This window comes from Heterocephalus glaber, unplaced genomic scaffold, assembly GCF_053883595.1.
Source record: "Heterocephalus glaber isolate CG9 unplaced genomic scaffold, H.glaber_assembly_v1.0 deba00001606, whole genome shotgun sequence".
NCBI classification, from domain to species: Eukaryota; Metazoa; Chordata; class Mammalia; order Rodentia; family Bathyergidae; genus Heterocephalus; species Heterocephalus glaber.
In genome coordinates, this window is record NW_028258377.1 from 31769783 (window position 1) to 31795011 (window position 25229).

At 38.2% G+C, this 25229-nt stretch overlaps 1 protein-coding gene and 1 non-coding gene across 4 annotated transcripts in view; both read left to right on the top strand.

Moving 5' to 3' along the window:
* The window catches only part of Timd4 (T cell immunoglobulin and mucin domain containing 4), a 100574-nt gene that overhangs the window by 36373 nt on the left and 38972 nt on the right, over positions 1-25229 (top strand). The window contains exon 1 of one of the 3 annotated variants that reach the window (XM_087194915.1): positions 21249-21405. The exons of the other annotated variants lie outside the window; for them this stretch is intronic. Coding sequence (XP_087051041.1) covers positions 21255-21405 — 151 coding nt within the window. The 5' untranslated portion in view covers positions 21249-21254. Of the gene's footprint in view, positions 1-21248; positions 21406-25229 lie in introns of those variants that run through there. 3 annotated transcript variants of the gene reach the window in all.
* On the top strand, positions 1960-2066 carry LOC147822987 (U6 spliceosomal RNA). Its single transcript, XR_015444909.1, has one exon. It is a non-coding gene; the product is annotated as a U6 spliceosomal RNA (small nuclear RNA).

Sequence of the window (25229 nt, forward strand, 5' to 3'; positions counted from 1 at the left end):
TTTTAATTCTTTTGGGAATATACCTAGGAGAGGAATAGCTGGACCAAATGCAACTTCCAATCCTAGTTTTTTGAGGTATCTCCACATTGATTTCCATGGTGGTTGTACCATTCTGCACTCCCACTTGGTGGAGTTTTTGAGGTCTTCTATGTAGAGTATCATGTCATCTGCAAATAATGGTAATTTAACTTCTTATTCTACCCTTATTCCTTTTGTTTCTCTTGTTTAATTTGTCTGGCTAATGTTTCTGGAACTATATTGAAGAAGAGTGGTGATAGTGGACATCCTTGTCTTGTTCCAGATTTTAGAGTGAAAGATTTCAGTTTTTCTCTATTTAGTATGATGTTGACTGTTGGTTTGCCATAGGTGGCTTTTATCAGATTGAAATAAGTACCTTCTATTCCAATTTTCTGAAGGTTTTTTTTTTAAATCATGAATGGGTATTGGACTTTGTCAAATGCTTTTTTTGCATCTATTGAAATGATCACATGGTTTGGCCTTGGCTCTCTTGATATTGTCTATTTGCGTTTGTTGAACCATCCCTGAATCTCTGGGATGAATCCTACTTGGTTGTGGTGTATTTTCTTCTTGACGATTTGCTGCATTCTGTTTGCCAGTATGCTATTGAGGATTTTTGCATCTATGTTCATTAGGGAGATTGGCCTGTAGTTTTCTTTTTTGGTTGGATCCTTCTCTGGTTTTGGTATTAGGATAGTGCTTTCTTCTAGGAATGAATTTGGGAGTATTGCTCCCTTTCAAGTTCATTAAAGAGTTTGAGAAGTAGCAGCATTAAGTCTTCTCTAAGTTTCTTGTAGAATTCAGCAGTGATACTGTCAGGGCCTGGGCTTTTCTTTGTTATTAGGTTTTTAATCTAATCTTCAATTTTATTGATTGACATTACTTCATTTAGAATTTTTATCTCTTCTTGATTCAGCATTGATAATTCATATGAAACTAGGAATCTGTCAATTTCTTCTGTGTTTTCCATCTTATTAGAATAAAGATTCTCAAGTTAGGTATTGATGATCTCCTGGATTTCTGCTGAATTGTGATTTCACCCTTTTCATTCTTAAATTTGAATCTTTTCTCTCCTTTTTTTCTGATAAGGTTGGCTAAGGGTTTGTCAATTTTATTTAATCTTGCAAAGAACCAACTCTTCAATTCATTGATTCTTTATATTATTTTCTTAGTCTCAATTGTGTAATTTTCTGCTCTCATCTTTATAATTTCCTCCCTCATATGAGCTTTGGGCTTGATTTTCTCTTAATTTTCTACAAGCTTGAGATTCTACATTCAGCTGTTTATTTGAGTTCACTCTTTTTCTGATAGGGGAATTCACAGCTATAAATTTTCCTCTTAGGATTGCTTTCATTGCATCTCATAAGTTCCAGTATGTTGTATTGGCATTATTGTTTAATGGTAAAAACTATCTAATTTCTTGTTTAATTTCACCTGTGACCCATTAGTTGTTCAGGAGGGTGTTATTTAATTTCTGTGTGTTTATAAAGTTCTTGTGGCATGCTTGTCACACTCAATCATGTGGATTCTTTTTCTCACTTCTGTCCAGGAGCTCTTTTCACATAAATAAATGTGCATCTACAAATATTTATTTATTTACAAAGTACTAAGGATCAAACCCAGGGGCTTGTGCTAGGTAAGTGCTCTACCACTGAACTATACACACAGCCCTACAGCATCCCTTTAATTGCTAACTGAAACTTTGTTTGGTGTCTCAGTATGGATCTTCATATTAATGCACATGACATTTAGGTTATTTTAAATTTTATACTGTAATATTATTACCATTAATCTTGTACTTGTTTTTTTTTTTAAATTTGCTATTTTTTTTTTTTTTGAGACAGAACCTCATTGCATAGCCTATGTTGGCATCAAACTTATAATATTCTTGCCCCAGCCACCCAACTGCTAGTCTTGTATTTATTTTTAAGAATTTATTTGGTGCTCATTTTGGCAGCATATACACTAAAATTGGAACGATACAGAGAAGATTAGCATGGCTCCGGCGTAAGGATGACACGTAAATTCGTGAAGTGTTCCATATTAAAAAAAAGAGAGAATTTATTTGTATCTGAGGCAATTATTTGATCTTAAGGTTTACCAATTTTTAAAAGCACAACATTGGTTTGTTACCCAGGCACCTTAGAGATGTTGGTGAGGAGCTTGAATTTGGTGTATGGATGGAGAGATGCAACTCATCTAAGTGAAGAAGTATGTCCGTTTTGCAAGACACTCAAGTAAATGGCTTTGAATTTTGATTCAAATATATTTCTTATTTGAATGTGGAAAAAGTCCCTCCAACTCTTTAAAAGAGCAACTTGGGTAAACATTTTGGCAAGGAAGGGTCTGGAAGTTCAAGCTTCCCTTAGCAATGCAATTTTCACTTCTCATTTTTATCTCAAACTAGAAAATACTTGAAATACATGGACCTACTTGAAAAGAGCTTCAATTTCAGAGTAGGGCACAAAGAAAGAGCCAGCTCAGTGTCCAGACAAAATGGCAATGGTAAAAATAATTCCTTTCTGAAAGTGTCCATTTCCAAGTTATCTCTGCCAGTTGGTATGGACTAAATTTATTCCTGTCGTGTTAGTCAGCTTTCCACCACTGTGGCAAAATACCCAGGAAAAATCAATTTAAAGAAAGAAATGTTTGTTTTGGCTGATGGCATCAGCAGTTTCAATCTATGGTCACTGTTCTCTCTGCCAGAGAGAATGCTAGACTAGAAAAGTCACTAGTGAAGTTTAATCCTTATTTAATATTACTTTGCCACCCCATCCCTTAATTTTCTAAAAAATAGTATTTTCTGAGACTTGAAGCAAAAGGAAGTTTGGATATTAATTAGTGCAGCCTCTGTATTTATAGATGAGCAAGCACATTGTTCAGATTTCATTCTAATCTTCAATTTCATTTTGCTGAAAAGGCTTAGTTCCTCAATTCTTGGTTTATGTGTTTTTGAAAAGTGTTGTTCCTTTAGAAACTCCTTGATTCTTAATGGCAGAACTCCGCTTTCGAATAAAAAATTCTTGTCTTGCTTCAAGGATAAAGCCTTTCAGTATTATTTCAATTTGAAGAATCAAGTGTTCAATTTCCCTCCCTTAATCGCCTATCATTTTCTGTATCTTTAACCTTTCTTATTTAATTCCTTCCTGTTTCTGAGAAAGAAGCACCCTGGTTTCTTTACAAAAGCAAACTTTTCATCTATGCCCTTATCCCCTTTTTGTTTCATAATTTTTTGAAAAATGATTCATGTTAATTGAATATAAAGTAGAGGATAGTGAAATAAATAGCAGTTCTGGCTCAGCAATAATACATATGATCACACTAGCAATAAAAAAACCATAGAGAATATAGTAATTAGCATAACCCAAAAGGCACAAAACTTTTAGGATGAAAATAAAATTAAAACTCTACCAATCGCTTCTCGGCCTTTTGGCTAAGATCAAGTGTAAAACTCTACCAGGATTATAAGAAGAATTGACAGTACCAACTTCATAGATAAAACAATTTAACCTATATAGACATATCAGTTCTTACTGAGTTAATCAGGTTATTCAAAGCAATTCCAATAAGAAAAGTCTAATAGGATATTTCTAGATACTCAAAAACTGATTCTAGAATTGTTTTTCAAAACTTTAAGTATAAAATTGCTAAAAATTTGTTTTAAAAAGAGCTAGGCAGTCAAAGGGGTTGGACTCACCTTATTAACTTTAAAGGTTGCTACAAAGCCTCAAAATAAGTAATGTGAAAAAAAACTCAATGCAAGAATAAAAACCCAATGCAACATACAACATGGAATATACATTAAATGCATGGTCTGTCTAATATCCTACATATGACAGAGATAGCATCACATATCAATAAAGGAAAGACGTCTCTACTTCCTGATGATCATAATGTGAGCAGCTTTCCATCTGGCAAGCTCTTCTATCAGGCTGTTTCTTCCTTGGAGCCAGCTGGCCATGGTCAGAAAATGATTAGAAAGAACAGAATGAAAACTAGTATGATCATGGCAATGATTTGAGAAATTATTTAATATTGATCACAAATCTCAAATTCTCACAAGACCTCTGTATGCCGAAAGTGTATATTACAATGCACAGAGCTGAGAGACCCAGGGATAAATAGGAAAACAGAGCTCTGGATATCAGGAATATTAGGATATTCCTGATAATAGGATAGCTAACCTATTAATAAGTTTATTCAGGTTATTAAATTATAATGTCTAGGTCTGTTGTCTGATTTTGTAATGAAATGCTTAAGTTGGTAGTAAGTTTTATGATTCTCCTGATTATTTTTAGTTTTTATAATTTCTAGATCTCTCAGTTTGAGATATATCTTTTGTTAAGATATATATATTCCAACTGCCTAACAAGAATTATGTTTCTGATGAAATATATTTTCCTTTTTAAGTAATGTCTTTCCTAGTCCTACAAAATTCATCCTTTTATGATTGGAATAATAACACCAAACATTCTCCTCACCACCATCACCTGCCTCTCTCTTTTTCATCTCAGGACAATGTCTTCACATTGTTGGCCAAAGTAATTTTCTTCTTCACTTCTTCATCTCCAGCGGCTGTCCTTTGTTCCACCTTTTTCTTACAGTTGTGTTCTAAGAGGTCAAGAATGGTTTCTTAATTCTAACTCAATGGTGACTTCTTTCACTTTAGATAAATAAGTACTTATTAGGTAGATACCTTTGTATATTATGTGATACCAGAATCTGTGCCCAGTACTAGGATGACAAGATAATTCTAGTACAGTCTCTGAGTTTAGAAACTCACACTGTGGCTAGAAAATAGATATAGAAATTGATAATCTTTTTGTTTAAATACTGCTTTTCATTTATTATATTTAAACTGCCCTACTAGCATCACAGTATCACATTTGCTGCATGCTTATACTTTTTAATTGACACATAAAATTATACATATTTATAGGCTACCATGTGATATTTCCACATACGTATAAATTGTTTAATGTTCAAATCAGAGTAAGCATATTTAGTTCCTCCAACATTTATCATTTCCTTGTGATAAAACTTTCAAAATCCCATCTTCTAGCTTTTTTGAAATACCTGGTGTTATACATTATCTTTGGAAATGGATCTGATCCTTACTCACAAGGGTAAGGTGAGTCTAGGTTGTTACTGGATCTCAAGGGGAACTTTAGATTCAGGGAGATTTTTGGAGGAGATTCAGTCCAAGTGTTGAAGGGGAGACCAATTAAATGAGATTCAGAGATTCTAGACAGTTGATTGTCATCCTTAGTTGCACATTTGAGCTTTAAAATTACTCATACCTAGGCCCCACAGCAGACTGATGAAATTACACATTGGGAGATGGAACTTGGAGATTCTACTGTTTTTTTAAGGAGCGAGTGTATCTGAGAACTAGAGCCGTAGAATGGGAAGAACAAGAACAAGGGTGTGCAGATGTGGGATAGCTAGTTAGTACCTGAGCTTCCACTGTCAGATTGTTTCACTCCAAAATATATTCTGAACTACTTATTGCTGTTTTCACATGACTGACCTGGGGTTAGGCAGGATATCTCAGGCCATGCTGCAGTTAAACAAACTGAAGACAACCAAGTTTTGTTTTTGGTTTGTTTACTTCCATTGAGCATTGTGGGGGTGAGAGATGGGTTTCTTCTTGATGTTCTTCCCATGTAAGATTATGGGGCTTTTACTATGTGGAGCCAATTGTTCTGCCAGGGGAAATGACAGAAAAAAAGGAATTGCACAAGATTTTTATAGGCTCCTACCTGAAAGTGACCCATGATACATCTGCTCACATATGGTAGCTGAATCCAGTCAGGTGGCCACATCTAATATCATGGGGATGAGGTATGTTTCTCTATCATGCATCTCAAAGATGACTGGAATATGTGTAAAAATAGCTATTACTAAACTATGTGAAATCAAATTAAGCTGAATTGACAAAGGCAGCCAGTTATGTTCATCTCAGGTCTCACACTACCATGTGATCTGTAAGAACTGATTTCACTATATTGGTATCAACAGTTCCCCCTAGGCGAACTGAATGCTGTGGTTTTCATGCTTACATCTAGTTTCTCACTTTCAATTTCTTAATCCACTCTAACCTTGCCAGGAAAGTAAGGGTTGGGTGTCTAAGCTTTCAGTCTTTTCCGTATTTCTTCAGATGGAAACTTTGACATTCAGAGGATAAAATGGACATCACAAGGACTTGTTGAACCAACCAGAGTATGCACCCACCCAGGATTCATTTCTCCTTTTCTACTTGTGGCTCTGCCCTTGCTGAGGTTGATTTTCAAGGCCGCTTGACTCATAGCACCTTCCTCCCATCTTGGCTTTCTTAACATTTCCTTAGTTCTTTAGGGTTTCAAAGAACTCATTCAAAAGTAGTTTCATTTAATTCTCAAATCAACTCAACAGTGAAGGGATTATTCAGCCCTATGCAGCTGACCCCAGAGTTAGGACCGGCCTCATACACACAACTTGGGTTACGACCAGAATTTTAATTTTAACTTATGGCCATAGTCTTGAGTTTGACCGGAATACTGGCTGCTTGTGAGGTTGTAAACAAAGACTTACAATGCCACAAAAGCATATGTAAGCATACATAAGCATCAGCCTGAGCCCTGATGTACATGTTTGTGGATGTGATATTGGTCTGTGCTTTATATCATTGCTATGATTACTGCTATCAAAATTACCCCAGAAAAACTAGAAAAGAAATTCAGGAAGGAAAGGAAGGTAAATAAAGCAATCATAATTGAAAAGAAGAAGGAAACTGTGGAGAAATATGAGAGTGGCATTCGTGTGAGCAATCTCACTAATATGTACAGCACGTCAAAATCCATCATCTCAACAGTCTTACACAGTGTAATATACACTTGTATAAGGAAGCTAGTTTTGCTAAAAGTGTTACTCAAATTATTAAGTCACGATCAACTGTGTTAGACAAGGTAGAAGGGGATTACTAGTGTGGATAAACAAAAGGCAGATGGCTATATGTGTCTATAATATAGAGCCTGCCTGTGTCTATAATTTGTGAAAAGCTGTGGCTCTAAATGCAGATCTCATAAAGGATAATCCATCAATGAATGATAATGGTGAAACATTTTGTGCCAGTAAGGGCTGATTTCACAATTTTAAAGCAAGAACTGGGGTTCGTAGCATAATTAGGCTGGCAAAGCAGCCTATGCCGATGAAAGGGTTGCTGAAAATTGCACCACTTCAAAATGATGACACAGAGAAGTGACTTTTGCTGTCATCAATTTTCTAACTGTGATGAAACTGACCTTTTCTAGGAGAAAATTCCCAGGAGCACATACATTACCCAGGAAGGAAAAAAAATGTCAGGCCACAAGCCTATGAAGGATAGACTAACCTTATTGCTGTGTGCAAATGTGAGTGGTGACCTCATGATAAAGTCTGTCTTGGTTTATCACTCTGAGACCCCTCACGAAGAATAGGCTAGGGATCATGTGGAGATCTAACGTAAAAGCCTGGATAACAAGAGTACTTTTTTTCTTGAGTGGCTTAAGGAGGCTTTCTGTCCCACTGTTAAGAAACATCTAGAGGACAAATGTTTACCCCTCAAGACTCTCATCATAGACAATACTCCTGCTCACCCACAAGATTTGGAAGAAGAATTGGCTAAAGGATTCTCGTGGTTCTCAGTCAATTTTCTCCCACCTAATACAACTCCTCTAAGGCAGCCTATATACCAGCAGGTTATAGGTAACTTTAAGAAGCTATACACCAAGGAACTGTTCCTGAAGTGCTTCCAGATGGTCTCAGATTCAGATTTAACCCTTAAAGAGTTCTGGAAGGAACATTACAACATCCTTTCCTGTGTGGGGTTAATTGAGAAATCCTGGGCCAATGTCTCTCTAAGAACCCTGAGATCTGCCTCGATGAAAATGTGGCTTAAAATGATATGAGAGAGACTTTGAAGGCTATGTAGAGAAGCCTGAACCTTCCATTGACCCTGTGGTTGATGACATTGTCACTCTAGCAGAGTCCACAGGCTTGCAGGTAGGGTTGAGTGTTGCTGAGGAACTGGTAGAGGAACACTCAGAGGAATTGTTTACAGAGGAACTTCAGCAACTCCTTGATAAGCAATAGAGAATGACAGCTGAGGAGCTTTCTGAAGGGGGGGGAGTATTAATAACCAGTGAAAAGCTCTGCTGTAGTACATAAAGGAAATCCTGAAAAAATAGAGGGCCGGGGATTTAGCTCAGTGGTTCTGTTGCCTGCCTCGCAAGTGCAAGGTCAGTAGTTCCATCCCCAGTGCCAAAAAAAAAAAAAAGAAAGAAAGAAATGGAGAGAGCTACAAATACTTGTAGATCAGACCCACCCAGACAGAGGAAAAAACCAATCATTACACTCACTTGCTTAATGACAATGTCATGTCATACTACAGAACAATGTTAAAGAAAAGACAGAAACAGATTACCTTAGAGAAATGTTTAGTTCTGAAAATGTTGAGACCTAATGAGCCACAAGCGGGTCCTAGTGGGCTACAGACTCTCCCAAGGAGAGAAAGGACACCAGAGAGCTGGATTCCTGATGTTCTTAGGAAAAAGGACTCTCCTTGGGAAAATAACCACTTTCCATTTCATCCTCCCTTCCTGCAAGCCAAAGATGTCAACTTGAATGGTGAGTACAGTATGAAATTGTTGTTTCTGGCAAATTGGAAACACTTCATAACTTTTTGGTGAACACAGTAGGAAAATTATTGGTGTTTCTGGTAAATTATGCACATTATACAGCCCTTTTGTATTATGAAAAGGTGAGTTAAGGGGTGGTTGGGGAGATTTGGAACCCATTGTGGATATTTCCATTCTATCTTATGGGAAAAATAGTATTGACTTGCAGCCAACCTGAGTTACAACCAGCCCTCACAAATGAATTGAATTCATAAGTCAAAGGTCCAATGTGTTATAGATGAAGAAAATCAGATTTAGGGGTAAGAAAAAGTCTCAGAGATTTTGAAATATTGATGTTCCTGATAGTCACCCTTGTTTTCTTCCTACTTTGTACCATTTCGTCCATCTAATGAGTCAAAATATTTATTCATGCACTCACCAAAAGCTTATTATCAATTAGAATACTGGCACTGGGCCAACTGTAGGCAGTATATGCACTTGGTTTCTTGTGCTCTGTTTAAGAAAACACTGTTCATTGCTCAGCCAACAGTCTTTCCTCCTTCTATTAGAATGCAAGTTTCTATTTTTAGGTACCTTGCATGTTCCACCCCTTGATCATTGAAACCCTAGGTTTCTACCCCAGGCTCAGGGAATGGCCCTGTTAGCTTTAATCCAGTTATATCCATCTAATGGAATAGATTTGAGGATAGGTGATAGTAAATTCTAAGGCAGATATCTGCTAAGAAGAGCTTCCTTTCTCAGATAAAAAGTCAAGGACTAATTATGCCAAAGCTGTTCTACTTCCCTTTTCCCATTCCCAAGAACGAACTGATGTCCAGAAGTATTCCAGCTGTTTGTGACCAAATTGAGACAAACAAATGTGGAGGAACAGGAAGAAAAGAGCCAGGTTCCCCAAAACTACTTTTTTATTTCCTGGGCTGCCTACATCCAGCCTTCTTCTTAGGAGAAGAAAAACAAATCTTTTATATGTTTTTTTTCTTTAAATTGGATTTTTTGCTTACTTTGTGTTGAATGAATTCCTAAATGACTCCATTGTTTTGGTCACAAACTCACAAAATAATTTCCTTTTGTATTAAAGTTGTTAATCATTGCTGGCTGACACCAGCCACTTCTGAGAAGCAGTTCCACATTCACATTTCCCCTGCCAAAAGTGCAAGTGGAATGATTGGATTCTGCCAAGGGGGATCCTTTCCCGCATGAGTACGCATGATCCCAGGGTAGCCAACCACAGACTGGCCAGGAACTAACATGAAAACCATTGCTATGGTTTAGGTCTAGAATGCCCTCCAAAAGTCTTATATATTTAGAAGGTGATTGGGTCATGGGATGCTATCAGTGGATTAATCCACTAATGAGTTGAGTATTTGCATGTGATGTTAGGAGGCAGGGACTGTTTGGAGGTGGTGCACTGGTGGCATGACCTAGAAGGGTGTATTCTTGTCCCCAGCTCTTCCCTATCTCTCAGCTTCCTGGCTGCCATGGAGTGAGCAGTGTTCCTCCTCCATGCCGTTCTCCCTTTAAGCCAATCAACCATGGAATGAACCCTCTGAAAACCGTGAGTCCAATTAACCTCTCCACCTTTATGTTGTGGGCATCAGGTATGTTGTCCTGGTGATGGGAACGTGATTAATTCAATCATAATGGAAAATGTGAACTGAAAGGACACAGGTTTTTTCTCAAGAATCTAAGGTTTAGAATTGAAAGAACAAGTCTTTTAACTCAGAGAGCTAGTTGAGCATCATGAACAGGATGTGGAGCTGGGTTGATATGGACAAAGAGAAAGTTGGCACCATTAGGAAGCTGGTCTGGAGAGCTTTAAAGATAAGCAGGAGATACATTACAGATGAGCAGAGCAACTGATGCCTTGAAGTCCCTGAAGGATGCCAGTTCCAGACCCCGTGTACATTTGTATGAATCCCATTCTCCTTGGCACAATGTGAGTGAGCCTCTGTTCTTACCTTGCAATAATTTCTAATAAATATAATGGGCAATAAAAAGTATATTTTGAATTAAACTTTCAATGTCTTCTGATCCCTCTTTCCTTGTAGGTCTAGTGCAAAATATATTATACTCTTCACAACTTAATTTTCGGCATTATTTGCAAATGAGACCTAGCACAGTTCTTAGCACACATCCATAGCTTAGTGAATATGAGTGCTTTTCTGTTTCCCTAACAGCTATGTCTCTGGGGACGGGGAGTGGATTATCTCAGAAGGAAGTGGGCAAGTAGAGGGTTGGCTATACGTGTCAGGGTTTGGATGGATGGTGACATTAGTGACCCTTTAGTTGCCTTTATTTTCCAATATTTACAATACTCCATGTCTCTGACTGTGATTCTTTTTTTGGTACCGGGGATCGAACTCAGGTCCTTGCGATTGGGCAGCAGGTGGCGAAACCACTGAGCTGAATCCCTGGCCCTCCATGTCTCTGACTGAATCAGCTTCTCCCAGAAAGCACATGTATTTCCCTTGCCTTCTACCAATCCCCACCAAACATAGATTATAGTGATTGATTAAGTGCAGGGCCAATTCACCTGCCAGAGTGTACCCACACAGAATGAGGAAAGGCTATTAAGCAGTCTATGGCAAGATATTTGGAGTAAAACAGGTCATTTTATCTGTTGTGCTTCTCTACACTCCCTGGATAACAGCTATTTAAATAACTAACCTTTGTTGAACATTCTACGTTGGCCAGATACTGTATTAAGTACTTTTCATACAGCATTTTTTTCAGTACTCATAGCATCTAAGATTAGATACTATTATCTTCATTTTTTAGAGAGGTAGTAGAGCATAGAAAGATTGAGTAAGGTGCTCATAATCCTGTAGCTGGTATCATGTACAAATGGAACCCAGGAAGTCTGATTTCTCACCCATAGCAAATCAGGAAATAAGGAAGATGACGTGGAAGTCATGATGTGAATAAAAGCTTGCTGTGTAGACCCTCATAGTTGACAATAAGCAAGAAAAACATCGCTGTTCCCCTCACTGAAATAACTCACAAATGTCCCCTCTGCAGGAGACAGTTGTTTCCTCCCCCTAGTGTGTTTAGCAGGGCTGTCATAGCTGCCTCAATGTCTTGAATCCATTCAAAACTGTTTCAGAAAGTGGCAAGAATGAAAGGGTAAATGTGTTTGAAATGAGGGGGGATATTTTGAGGAGTATTAATAGTAAAGTGTTCTTTAATATTTTTTTAAAAATTTAACCATTCACCATATATTTTGATAATACCTCATGTGCAGTTATACACTACCCGAACTGGAAGAAATATAGAAGTCTTAAAAATTAGTTACTCCTGGACACCATTTTAATGAAAATACTCATAATTGTTGGAGTATTTTGATTATAAGCATTCCTCTTTTGTGCTCAATAATCATCCACAAACGTCAGTGCCTCTTTGCTTTCAGGATAATGCCTGTAGTCCTTTATGTGAAGTATCAGGCTCTTCATGATGTGATCCTGCCCACTGTTTCAATCCTATTCTTGCCCCCTGATGTGGGGTCCAGCTGTAGTGAAATTCACACACACAACACATCAGTCACTATCACTAGGTCACTATGTAGTCTCATTGTTGACTTACATAGAGGCGTGTCTTATTTTTTTCTGTCTCTTCATTTACTTTTAAATGGTATAATAAACATCTATAAAGTTGAAATTTGTCTGTTAGTGTAAAGTGCTGTGATAATACATTGAACGTTTTATATGCTCTTTATTCTGTCTAAAATTATTTCCACCCACTCAACTCTCCCCAGTATCTTTAGGACTGGACTTAAACGTTTCCCTGACCCCCCTCTTACATCCTCAATACTGGACTAAAAATCATTTTCCACTGTTGCCCTGGTGTTTTGTCCTTTGCTTGTCACATTTTGTAGCCACTGTGTGTTGTACTCTTGTTAACTTGATTATCTCCCATTAGGAGGTACTAGGCTTTGAGATTATTAAGCATAAGAATGGCTTGTCTAATATGGTGCTCTGGGGGTTTATTTAGCACAGTGTCTGGCACATGGCATGAACCCAAAGTATTGGCATTTCCTCCCTATTAAGATTATATACTAAAGAGGGTGGTATTAGAAACTTAAGATTGATATACTCTATGTGCTCAAAGTAAAAATAAAATTATTGCAAATGGCTTATAACTAAAAAGAATTTAATGAATTCTTTTCCCACTCTTTCCCATTGAATTAAAACTCTTTTGAGCAGTTGTCTTCTGTTTTTTGTCTCTATATTACTAATAGTGTGGTTATTCTGATATTTTTTATTGATTAATTTGAGCTATTATCTAATGACCCCTGTAGTTGACTTTTTAAATATTTGTACCCAACATTCTTTTTTTCTTTTTGTACCGGGGATCAAACTTGGGTCCTTGCACTTGCGCAGCAGGCAACGAAAGCACTGAGCTAAATCCCCAGCTGGACCCAACATTCCTTCTACTCACCTTTCTAATGCAGTCATCTCAATTTTGTGTGTTTGATCTCGAGTACAAACAGAGTCATGCTTTGTAGAGTTCCAAGAGACAGGAGAGACCAAATGAGAGTCAGGGGGATTTATTTATGGTGTATACATCAGCTCAGCAGACTCTGTGTTTAAAATGTCTGAGCACTGAACAAAGAGGAGTTTTACCTTTTATATATTTTGTTCAAGGAGATGGTTTTTCTAGTGACGTAGAAAATGAGTTTACCAGAACAGGACGAGTCTTATGTGTCTTATGAATCATATGAGAACAGAGTGTCATAAACTTTATTTATAGGACATAGTTAGTTGTTAATTTCAAATGTACCAGAATAAGGAGTTCCAGCTACAGGAGAGAGGGGGAGATAGGAGGCTGGAACTGTCCAAGGCTGGGAAGGACTTGTTTGTCTTTAAGTCCTGCTTCTTTTCCCCTTTGATGTCCTCTATAACAAGTTTTATTAGAGAGCATCATTATTTTTTTGTCATAAGGGGGTGCTCAGTACAACCTGCTGAGCAGAGGTTGGTACTTGGTTAAGGCCATTAGTTGATTTGTTGCCACTGCCTATTTATCAAAGTCTCTATGGCTGTTTTTAACAAGTAGGGGTAAGAGGCAAGGGAGAATTACAACAAAGAGGATAAGAAACTCATGTTTTCCTTGTAACTCTATATTGATCTTTAAGCTTTGGACATGTGTGGACTGGTCATCTTCTAGAGTGATCAGAGGAGGGTTGTCATCTCTGGTGGTGCCCTGATCTTGTTGCAGGATCAGCTGGTTTGGGTGGTATAGGGAACAGGAATGGGGACATTATTATAGATTTATGTGATAAGTCTACAGTCTCCTGTGAGGCACTATGACACAAGCTGTTAAAGAGTAAAGAAAGAAATGAGACTTAGAGAGAACTAGGTCTTGGGGCTGATTGGTGCTCTGGGCAGCAGAGACAAGGGGTGCCAAGGGGAACCAGTATTTTATAGTCTGCAGTGTGGAAAGGTAAGAAGAGTATGCTTTGAAGACATTTAGTGGCACAGTCTGAAGAGTCCAGAAGCATCTGGGTGGAAGCATCTGGAGATGGCTGATATGCAGGCATGGATATCTGATATGCAGGCAGGGATAGCTGATATCCAGGCAGGGATAGCTGACATGAAAACAGGGATGTAAAGGGGGAAGGCACTGCTTGTCATGCTTGGAGAGGTCAAAAGATGCTGAGACTGGGTTGCAATTAACCAGAGTCTGCTAATACTGGGCAGAGATGTCACCTCCAGGGTGGTCTGAATCTTGTTGGCTGGTCTATTTGTCTTGAGTGGTTGGTTTCAGCCGGCTGTGGTAGATATAAGACACAGTTCCTATAATTTTAACAAGAAAAAACCAAGATTATAACATGAGGCCCATCGCATATAGGCCCTAGAGTTGTTGATTTTATTTTATTATTTATTTATTTATTTTGACCCAGACAAAGTCCCCAGGTTGGTATTGGGTCTGTTAAGCTTATGTGTATATATATATATATTTTTTTTTGTACCCAGCTGTGCATAACTTACAGGGCTATTCTCAAAGCCTGTATGTGGTTTTTTAGGGACAATTTTTCTAGTTTATAAAGATTACTCTTAATTTGACCTAGGATGGGGGGTGGCCAGCTGAGCAAAACTTTATAGTGGGAATACCCAGTTTGTTTGGTGGGGGTGTACTGGATTTAGAGGAGGACAATGGGTAGGACTTGATCTTATCTCAAGTGGGCTTTTTTGACAATATATTCTTCAGTAATTGTTTGAGGGTCTGGTTCATGTGTATCACTTTTCCTGAGCTCTGTGGCCAGTAAGCCATGTAAAGCTTCTATTTTATATCTTTAACATCTGTGTGAGCTCTTGGACTATGTCAGCTATGAATGCTGGTCTATGGTGCAACTCCTAAGGTCAAAAGCAGACTATATCTTGGGGTGATGTCTTTAACCAGTACTTTCATCACCTCTCATGTCCTTTTTGTTTGGGTGGCAAAGGCATTAATCCATTTTGAGAAGGTACAGGCAAGCACCAATATATATTGATGGCCACCAGATTGGGGCAATTTAGTAAAGTGTATAAGTAAGTTTTTACATTGGGCAGCTCTTCTTTCCTGGATACTCAGGGGCCAGGGACAGGTTAGGTAGGCATTGTTTACCAACAGTCCAAGTGATATCCCTGAACCATGGCATATAGAAATGGTGGCCTAGTAATGTTTTTAATGTTGTCTTTTCTGTATGACACCTCTGATGAAATTGTTGTATCAACTCGGGGCCCAGCACTTTGGAGATGGTTAGCCTCTCATCAGCAAACTTTTATCATTTTTTAAAATATAGCTTTTTAAAAAGTTCTTTAATATACATCCTAATGGGGTGGGTTTTGATGTTTTTTCTCTTGTATCTATTCTGTTGTGACACAAATTATTTTCTCAAGTACTTTTGTTTTAGGAATAACTTGAGCTCTACTAAATTAACAAGCAACCATACGTATCTTTGAGTCTTTTGAGCAACAAGAAGCTTTTGGAAAGAACAACATTGGCTTTCACCAAACCAACAAGCAAACATACATAGTTTCTTTGATAAATTACTTCTGCATGCTTTTTCTTGACATCTGTAAGCTTTCTAGTCTAGTCATCATCTCTCTTTTTAACAGGACAAAACTTTTACCATATAAAATCTTCTCATATTAAAAGTACATTTTTGTACATATAGCCTTTTTAATGTTTTCCTCTATCTCATTTACTATAAATCTTTTATAACAAACTTGGCTGCAGCTGTTTGGATTTTAAAGTGTTCCTTTTTTCTTTAAATTCTCAGATTGTTAAATTTTAAATTTGACTGGCTGCCAACAGACCTCAAATTAACCTTGAATGAATGTTCTTATCAACAGATAGAGAGGAAAGCAAGTACACCAATTAAACACAACTCAAATTGGAAACCAAAAGTTCGTTTATCAATTAGCTAAACTTTGTAATTTGATTCCTCCTGTAAAACATTTCTATGCTTTTAATTCAGGATGCACTTGCAGCTTTTTAACTTTGACCCTTCAGCCCCAGGCTTTCAAATACCTGCAGGCTGTGCCAGGGTGGTAATGCTGAACAAGCAATGGCCTTGGGGCTCCTGAACCAAGAGTGACCTTGCATTGTCTTGCTCCTTGTTTTCTGGTCCTTTAAAATGAAAGAATGATCCTTGTTTTGTCTTTTTAACCTCAGCAGGCACAGTTGGGTCTAAGTCTCTCCACCCTGACCCTCTCCCCAGCCCCACTGGAATAGCCAGAGGCTCAGGCATTCTTTTAGGTTCGGTCCCCATCTGGGCTGGGCAGCATCATCACCGTGTTTTACAAGGTGCTTTTTATTTTTTTATTAGCTTGTCTGTGGTGCACCACCAGTATATCCTAGTGCACCAAAGCTAAGCAGCTTTCTACATGCCTTTGCCCTTTACAGCACAAATCACTCTCTCAATTACTTTTGTTTTTAGACCAATTAGAGTATCTCCCTCCCCCAGTCCCCAGCTGAGCTCAGGCAACCTTGGACTCACACACTTTACTCCATTCATTTACACATAATTATATTCTTTTCTCACACTCTCTGGGCTCACACACTTTATTTGGTTCACTCACACACACTCATACACCTCTCCTATCTCATTTGTTAGCATGGGTGTAGGTTTTGCTTGGGTGTAGGTTTCCCCTAACTCATTCTGAGTCCAGCTACTAAGTACACCTGGGTGTGAGTTTTGTCTGACTCCCCCAGAGTCTGACTACTTGTCATACCCCCTTTACAAGTCATTCTCATTGCAGGTCTGTCCCACATTCCACTTGGGGTTGTAGGTTTTGTCTGACTCAGTCCAGATTGACCGGCCATGAGCCTCTCCTATGGTGGGCCACTTCCATGTCCCTAGCACCCCTAGGAGCCATTTCTCATCGTAGGCCACTCCTGATGGGGGTGCTGGTGTGGTGTGATTTAATCTGGGTCAGATTACTTGGTATTCCCTGGGAAGTATTCAGCTTCCCCTTTTGTCCATACAGGACAGGTTCTCCCTGGGAGCCCCTATCTTACCACTATCCTGTAGTGCACTGTTGTTCCAGAATTGTCCTCAATCCCAACAGGTTCCTTTTGCACTGGTGGGGTAGGGGTGGGGGGTTCAGGGCTGTGGGAGGGCTGATTCCCTCTCAGAGCTGAAATCTCACCTGGTGGCACCAAAAGACTCAGGGTTCCTGCAGCTCAGGCCCTTTTCAGGCCTGCAGGCAAAGGAGACAGCAGCTCTCATCTCCAGTCCCTTTGTGGTCGACAGAAATGTTGCAGAATACCAAGAGACAGGAGAGACCAAGTGGGAGTCAGGAGAATGTATTTAAGGTGTATACGCTGGCTTAGCAGACTCTGTGTTTAAAATGGCTGAGCGTTGAACAAAGAAAAGTTCAGCTTTTATACATTTGGTCAAAGATGGTGGGTTTTTTTAGTGATGTAGCAAGTATTTTTACCAGAACAGGACAAGGGTAGACATTTTTGAAACTTTACCTTGAAAGAAGACAGTGCCTTATGAATCATATGAGAGCAGAATATTTATTTATAGGACATAGTTGTTAATTTTACCTGTACCAGAACAAGGAGTTGCAGCTACAGGGGAGGGGGTTGGAAAATAGAGGGGGAAGATCTACCTAACTGTGGGAAGGACTTGTATTTATTTAAGTTTTGCTTCAAAGCAAACACCTAAGTGCATGAAATAACCAGTTGCAACTCCACTATGCCTCCAAACCTTATGCCTCTGTCCTCCGCTCCAGCCTTACTTTATGGTTATAGTATCTGGTCCCCAGAAATGCTTCCCTATGGTCCCTAGTGAACCACGCTTCCTGATGCTTATTTTACCATGGTATTGTTTCTCCACTTGACTCTGAGATGGTGCTAAAACTTTTGACCAATAGAATACTATGGAAATAATAATGAATGACATCTAAAGTTAGGTTAAAACAATTGCATATTATTCTTGAGCCTGTTGCAATGCTCATTTTTGAGAAAGTCAGACAGTATGTAAAAAAAATCCATATACTTTGAGACTGTCATATACTAAAGAAGTCCAAGGTACCATGTGGAGTTGCCAGTCTGGCCCGTAACTCACGTAAGCATTCCCACAATTCATTGAACATCCAACTAAAAGAGTCATCCATCCTTGATCATCCACCAGGTGAATGCAAAAGTTCTCTTGGACAAACAGTTCAGGCTGATCTTGAGCTGTCTGCAGCTCTAGCCATCGGCCTGAATTAGAAAAGACCATCTGAGATCAGTCACCCAGGACATACTCAAAGTAAATTTTCTGGACACAACATTTCAGGGTGATTTGTGATAGTGACAGAGAATGGAAGCAGTTACTCTTGAGCTCTGCTCTGCAGAATACTTTCTGGAATTTTCCTTTTTTTGATTCAGATATCCCGTTTTCCAGCTTCTAGGACTTTCCTGATGAATTTTCTTGTTTTGCTAGAGGTTACTCTCCTGTAGTTCCCTAAAAAAGGGAGTGTGGAAAGTATATGTTAATTATTTATGTTCAAAAAAGTCATTTATATTGCCATGTTTGAATAACAAATTGGGTAGAAGTAAGATTCTACACTGAATATCATTTTTCCTTTTGAATTTTAAAAACATTCTTGTGTACATTTCTAGTTTTGTTTAGAAGAACAATGGTGTTATGATTCCAAATCCTTTTAATGCAGCATATTACATGACAGTGTACTATTTTGTCAGGAATCTTTTTGTTCATGGAGTATAGCTTTTGGTTGGCATCCCAATCTGAAGGCTTTTAGTAATAGGAATTTATTTTTTATTATTGCTTTAACAGTATCCTCCTCTCTATTTTTCATTTTCTTATTTTTAACACACTGGAACAATACTACTGAATATGTAATTTTAGATTATTATACTTTCTGTGAAATTTTCTTTATTTTGCAAACTTCCCACAAAGTAATAATAGAGACATAATAGAGAAAGTATTTTTAATTTTCAAGAACTCTTTCTTAGTCTCTGATTTTTCCCTTTATAACTTCTCCATTCCTTTTCATGGATGTAAGATCTTTCTTTCTGAGAAGATAATAGTTTTAAAAAAATATTTGAAAATGTTTTTCTCTACTCTCCTTGTTATTTTGGTCAAGTTGAAACCCTTCCGTATGGTGAGCCTTAGTTGTCTGTTCATAGCTAAAAGTGACACAAAGCAAAAACTAATAATGATCAGTTCTATGTCCGTGGCTGGCATCATGCACTGCTGACTATATCAAGGGAGACGGCATGGTATATTGAGGAGTACTTGAATACCAATATGAGTTTTATAGGCACATCCAGTTTATCCAAAGATGAATCTCTCAGTTTCCTGGGTTAGTGTGAGAAAAGGATCCCATAATCTGTGGCATCAGTGGGAAGATTTTCTCTGAATCTCCCTATTTTCATCCCTGCCTCATTTATAGAACTCATCTGAGTCTAGAGCCTCATCTGATAGTTAGATTTTCATAGTGTGAGTAATGTTGAATGTTTGCAGCTTATTTAGCAGATTATAATCAAATGAGCGTTTTTATTAAAAATACAGAACACTTGTACATCCTCTAATATCCTCTCTAGTGCTAGGTAGGACAGGCGTGGGGTTATGGATGTTTTACCCTAAGACTCACGAGTCAAAGAAGGGTGTACTGATTAAGAGCATGGGCTTTGGAATGGGAAGTCCAACGTTTAAGTGTTGTATCTGCAACTATTTAGCTATGGTGATTGAGTAATTTACTTAACCCTCTTAAGATTCATTTGGTTTGGCTGTTGAATGGCATAAGAGATACGTATTTCTTAGAGCTGTGAAAAATAAATGAAGCATTATGACTTAGTAGAATAGCTGGCATATAATTAAGCAGCCAATAAATATTAGTGGTGAAAAAAGTACTGATTTATGATACACTTCTGGCTGGTGAGTATTGATTTGATTCTTCCTCTACCTTGGTCTGTAGTGCTGGATCTATCACTGCATCTGTGGAGTCTGAAAGAGCTATAAAATCATCTTGTGCAGGTCCTCTAATCTGCTTTATCCTTTGTGCCTTTCCCCACCAGGTGGCTTCACTGTCCAGTGGTGGTGTTGGGCCAGACCTTGGGTCTGGTGTTGCCTGAGTCCTTGTTGTAACCACAGGGTGCTTCTGTTGAACCTCCTCTTCCCTGCACTATAAACTGGATGGTGGTTTTGGGTTATGTGAGAACTGATGTCCGTCCCCCCCCCCCCCCGCTATTTTTTTTCTCCATTGCAAGGGAAAGGGGACCAGGAGTCAGGGTGAGGGGATTCCAGAGTGGGATCTAGTCTAACTTTCCTTTGTTCGCCATGAGGAATCCCCATGGGAACAATTGCCAGTGCAGAGTTCGTGGCCTTTTACTGCCAATTTTCCAGCAGCCCACGTGACCATAGCTCATTCACACATCTGTACACACATCCTAGGCACCACGAGAAAAGCACTCAGCACATTTTATCATGCATCCCTAGTTGAGGGAGGCCATTCAGGATGAGGAAAGGGAAGATACTGAGGAAAAAAGAGAAATGAAATTAACATGTCCCACCCTGTCAGCAGGAAGTGTGGTATAAAACATGAATTTTTGACAGACAGACTGACTCCTGCCAAAATGTGCAAAGGGGCTGTCATTCTGTGGTTGGCAGTGGTGCTCGTGTGGATTTATCTGAGTAAGTGCTCAAAAGCCTCCAAGTGGGACTCCTTGGGGGGGGTTTAATCATAGAAAGGGTTTCTATGACATTCCTCCCCTCCTTCACGTTGTATTTTATTTTATTGAGCGTCTGTCTCCTGCCTTGTTATATACAAGGTTTCTACTCAGAGACTGATTTGGAGGTTGTGGGGTGGGATAATTTGTACTTACATTGGAAATGGCAATTTAAGAAGAAAAGACATAGAAGAGTTAGATGAAGGTGCCTAAGGAATTTCATCTGCATATGTTACACAGCATAGTCAGAGACAGAACAAGTTGTTCTGATAATTACAAAGCTGTAATTCATATCACTTTCTGTATTCAGAGTGTTTACCTGCTCTTGGTTTGATGTTATTGTGCTGGGGATGGGATTTCATGGAGAGATTTCCTTTCTGCATGTTGTTTCCAGCACTTGGATAATGCAAATGCATGCACTCAGTTCTGGCCAGTGAAGATCTTTCATCCTGGGGTATATGGGGATCACTCTGGTCTAAGCTGCCACTGCTGGGAATACTTGCGTTGACGCTGGGAATGTGCTTAAACTGCACTGGCTCCTCTACATGTGAAGTGAGGGACCCAGGTGAGACCTTTATCTGTCTATTCCTTAAAGTTTAGGCTACATCTAATGCCCCTTGCCATTTTAAAAGTCCATGATTATTCAGGTGTGAGTTTACAAAAGTTCTATGGGAGAAAACATCTGCATTCCAAGCAAAACAAACATTTCTCTGCCTCTCCAGCCTAAGTCATGCTGTTCTTTCTGCCTCTTTCTGTCCTTCTTACCTCCATTCATCCTCATCTATCTATTGAAGCTGAGCTTTTCCTGTCTACCGCATCACCTCCAGACTGGTCCTTATCCTCTCTGGAGGTCCTATGTCACATACCTTGTGCCCCTTAGTGCCTGCTCACTGAGCTGCCTTCTTCCCCAGCCACCCTATTGGTTCAGGGAGCCAGGTTTGCTTTGTTTGCTGTTATATTCCAGCACTTAGTTCCATGCTAGGTGCATGATAGACAGGAAATAATTTATGGAGTTAAATCAATCCCTGTCTCTTTCACATTTGTATTTTAGGTATAGCTTAAACTTCCCTCCCCCATTAATGAAAGAGAACTATAATCTGTTACTTTTGGGTTTTTATTTTTTGTGGTTCTGGGGATTGAGCCCAGAACATTGCACTGAGCTACATCCTCAGCCCTTTAAAGTTTTTGGTTTTTTTTGAGATAAGAGTCTTTCTAAATTGTGCAGACTGGGCTGAGCCCTGCCACATGCACCAACCATGGTCAGCAAGCCTGGTTCTTTCTCAGTGTTTTTATTTATTTATTTATTTATTTATTTACTGGCATGTATGTTGCCTTGGGAAGTTGAAGTTTAGGGTCTGTTAAGTTGTAGTTTGTCAAGGTCTATGTAAGCATGCACTGCTTCTCTCAGGACTCTGATCAAATGAGCTTCTCTCACCTTGCTTGAATGAGGCAGCACCTGGTGAACTGTTCTTTTTGTTTATTTGTTTGGTTGGTTGTTTTTTTTTTTTTTTCACATGTGCTTTTTTTTTCCCATTAACTTTATTGGTACATTTTTGGTATAAAATACAGTTACATTCATCATTGGGATCTTGTACCATTACACGAGTATCTTGGTTCTTATTTTTTTCCCTTCCCCTGCCCTCCCTTCACCCCCTCCACCCTTCCCTATTTGCAAAGACCTTGTTTCCATTTTTTTTCCTCTTCTCATATTTTTTCCTTTCCCTTTTTTCCTTTCCCCTACCCCCTCCAAATTTCCCTGCTCTTTTAGACCTTTTCTTCCTGTTACACAATATCAGTTATACATTTTTAAAATTATAATATCAAGATCTAGGAGACATTACCACAGATTTTACAGAATTTAAAAGGATACAGAAAGCATATTACAAAAATCTTTTTTGAAATAAATTTGACAACTTCTAAGAAGTACCTTGGAAGACAAATTAATGAAACTAACTCTGGAGGAAATATAAAATTTGAATAGCACCTATTAAAGGAAATATATTCCTAGCTTGAAAACCTACCTATATGACAACAGCAGGCTCATAAACATTTTAACTGATAAATTATATCAAACAATTAAAGCACTAAAAAGAAGGAACACTTCTCCGCTCATTTTAGGAACTCAACATTGTGCTAATCCTAAAACTGGATAAAGATAATAGAAGAAAAAAGTATGAACATAGATAGAAATTTGTTTAACAAAACAAACTATTGGAAGTCAGATCTGGCAGGATGTAGAAAGTGGTTTTGTTATAGGGATGGCAGTGTTGGTTCAGCATTGGAAGATCCACCCCCAAAGGTCATCATTTAAACAGAGGAAGGGAAAAAGCCATATGATCCTGTCACTAGTTGGAGAAAAAGCATTGGACTAAATTCTACAGCTGTTCATGGTAAAAGCTATCAGGAGACTAGAAGTAGAACAGAACCTTCTCAACAGATTAAAGACATGCACTCCATACTTCCAGCGAGAATGCCTTATATGAATGGAGAAGATACAATGTTTTCTCCTTAAGGTGGGAAACAAAGGCAGATATGCTTACTCTTCATCTGCCCATTAAACTTTGAAACCTAGGCCCCACCAAAACAGTCTGGCAATAAAATGACACAATTAGGATAGGATTGGCAAGGTAGAAGCAAAATCTTTCTATGTCGATGAAATGATCATCTACAGAGAAAATACTAAGAAATCTCTAGGAGCTCTTAGAACTTCTACTTGAATTTAGCAGGATTAGAAAACACAAGGTATATATAAAAATTTAGGTCTGTGTATACTTGCTATAAATGAAGAATTGGATATTGAAATTTAAAAGTTATGTAGTAGTACAAAGGACCTAGAAAAGTTAAAAACAAAAATAAAAACAGTGTTGGAAGATGTTTAGTACCTAATTTTAAGACTTCTTCTAAAACTACAGTAATCAAGGCAGTGTTGGTGTAAGGAAAGACATACAGATCATTTGAATAAAACAGAGAATCTAGAAATAGAACCACACATACATGGTCCACTGCGTTTTGAAAGATTATTTAACATTAGCATGTTATAGAATATAAACTCAATTCAAGAGCTAAGGAAGAGATAGTGTTTTCAGCAAACAGCACTAGAACACCTGGTATCCATATATAAAAAATTAAACTCAACCCTTTTTTTCCATACATGAAAATAACTTGAAGGGATCTATGAACCTAAATAAGAAAGCCTAAAAGTATAAAACTTTAAGAAGAAATTATAATGGAAAATATTTATGAATTCAGGGTAGGCAAGAACTACCTAGGATACAAAAAACATGATGTATAAAAAAAAAATTGATAACTGAGATTCCATCAAAATTTAGAACTTTAAATGACATCATTAAAATGAAAAGTAGTCCTTAAACAGACCATATTTACAATGCATATAACCTATGAGCAGAATATATAAAGAATTCTTAGAGCTCATTAATAGACAACCCAATTACAATGTAGACATAAGAAGATGATAAATAGCCAGTATAGCACAAGGAATGGTGTGCAACTCTAGAATCAGAAAAATACTAATCAGTACAATAATAAGATTGAATTATTAACTTATTAGGGAGATGAAGTTAAAAGTTTTAAAAGCCTTGTCATGACTTTTTCTTTTTGTTGGATTCTCCCTCTTTGCGTTTAATTTGTCAGGACCAATGGATTCATTCTGCTGGGTTTCCTGGGGTTGTGATCCTCATTGTCTTTTCCTAGGGTATTGTCTAAAATGTTTTGGAGTGCTGGTTTGATATTCATGAAGTTCCTGAGGTGCTCTTTGTCATGAAAGTATCTTATTTCTCCATCCATTTTGAAAGATAGTTTTGCAGGGTACATCAATCTGGGTTGGAGGCTGTTTTCCTTTAGGGCTTGAAATACATCACTCCAAGCTCTTCTTGCCTTGAGGGTTTGCACTGAGAAGTCTGCTGTGATTCTGATGGTGTTTCCTTTGTATGTGATTTGTTTCTTTTCTCTCACTGCTTGCAGAATTTTGTTCTTCTGTTGGATTTCTGGAATCCTAACTATTATATGCCTATGTGTAGATTGTTTTTGATTAAGGCTAGCTGGAGTCCTATATGCCTCACTTATCTGTACATCAAGTTCTTTTCCCCCTCTTTGGGAAGTTTTCTGCCATCACTTCTGTGAACAGTTTTTTTATGTCATCTGCACTCTCTCCTCTTTCTTCATTGACTCCAATCAGTCTTATGTTATTCTTCTTTGCATCGTCTAGCAGCTGCTGGATTGATTTCTCATGTTCCCTTACAATTTTGAGCAATTTTTCTTTTCCTGGTCACTAATTGCAATCTTTTCTTCTATATCTGAAATTCTGCCCTCACATTGGCTCATTCTGCTGTGCAGACCTTCAGTGGAGTTTTTAATCTCCTGGAAATCTGT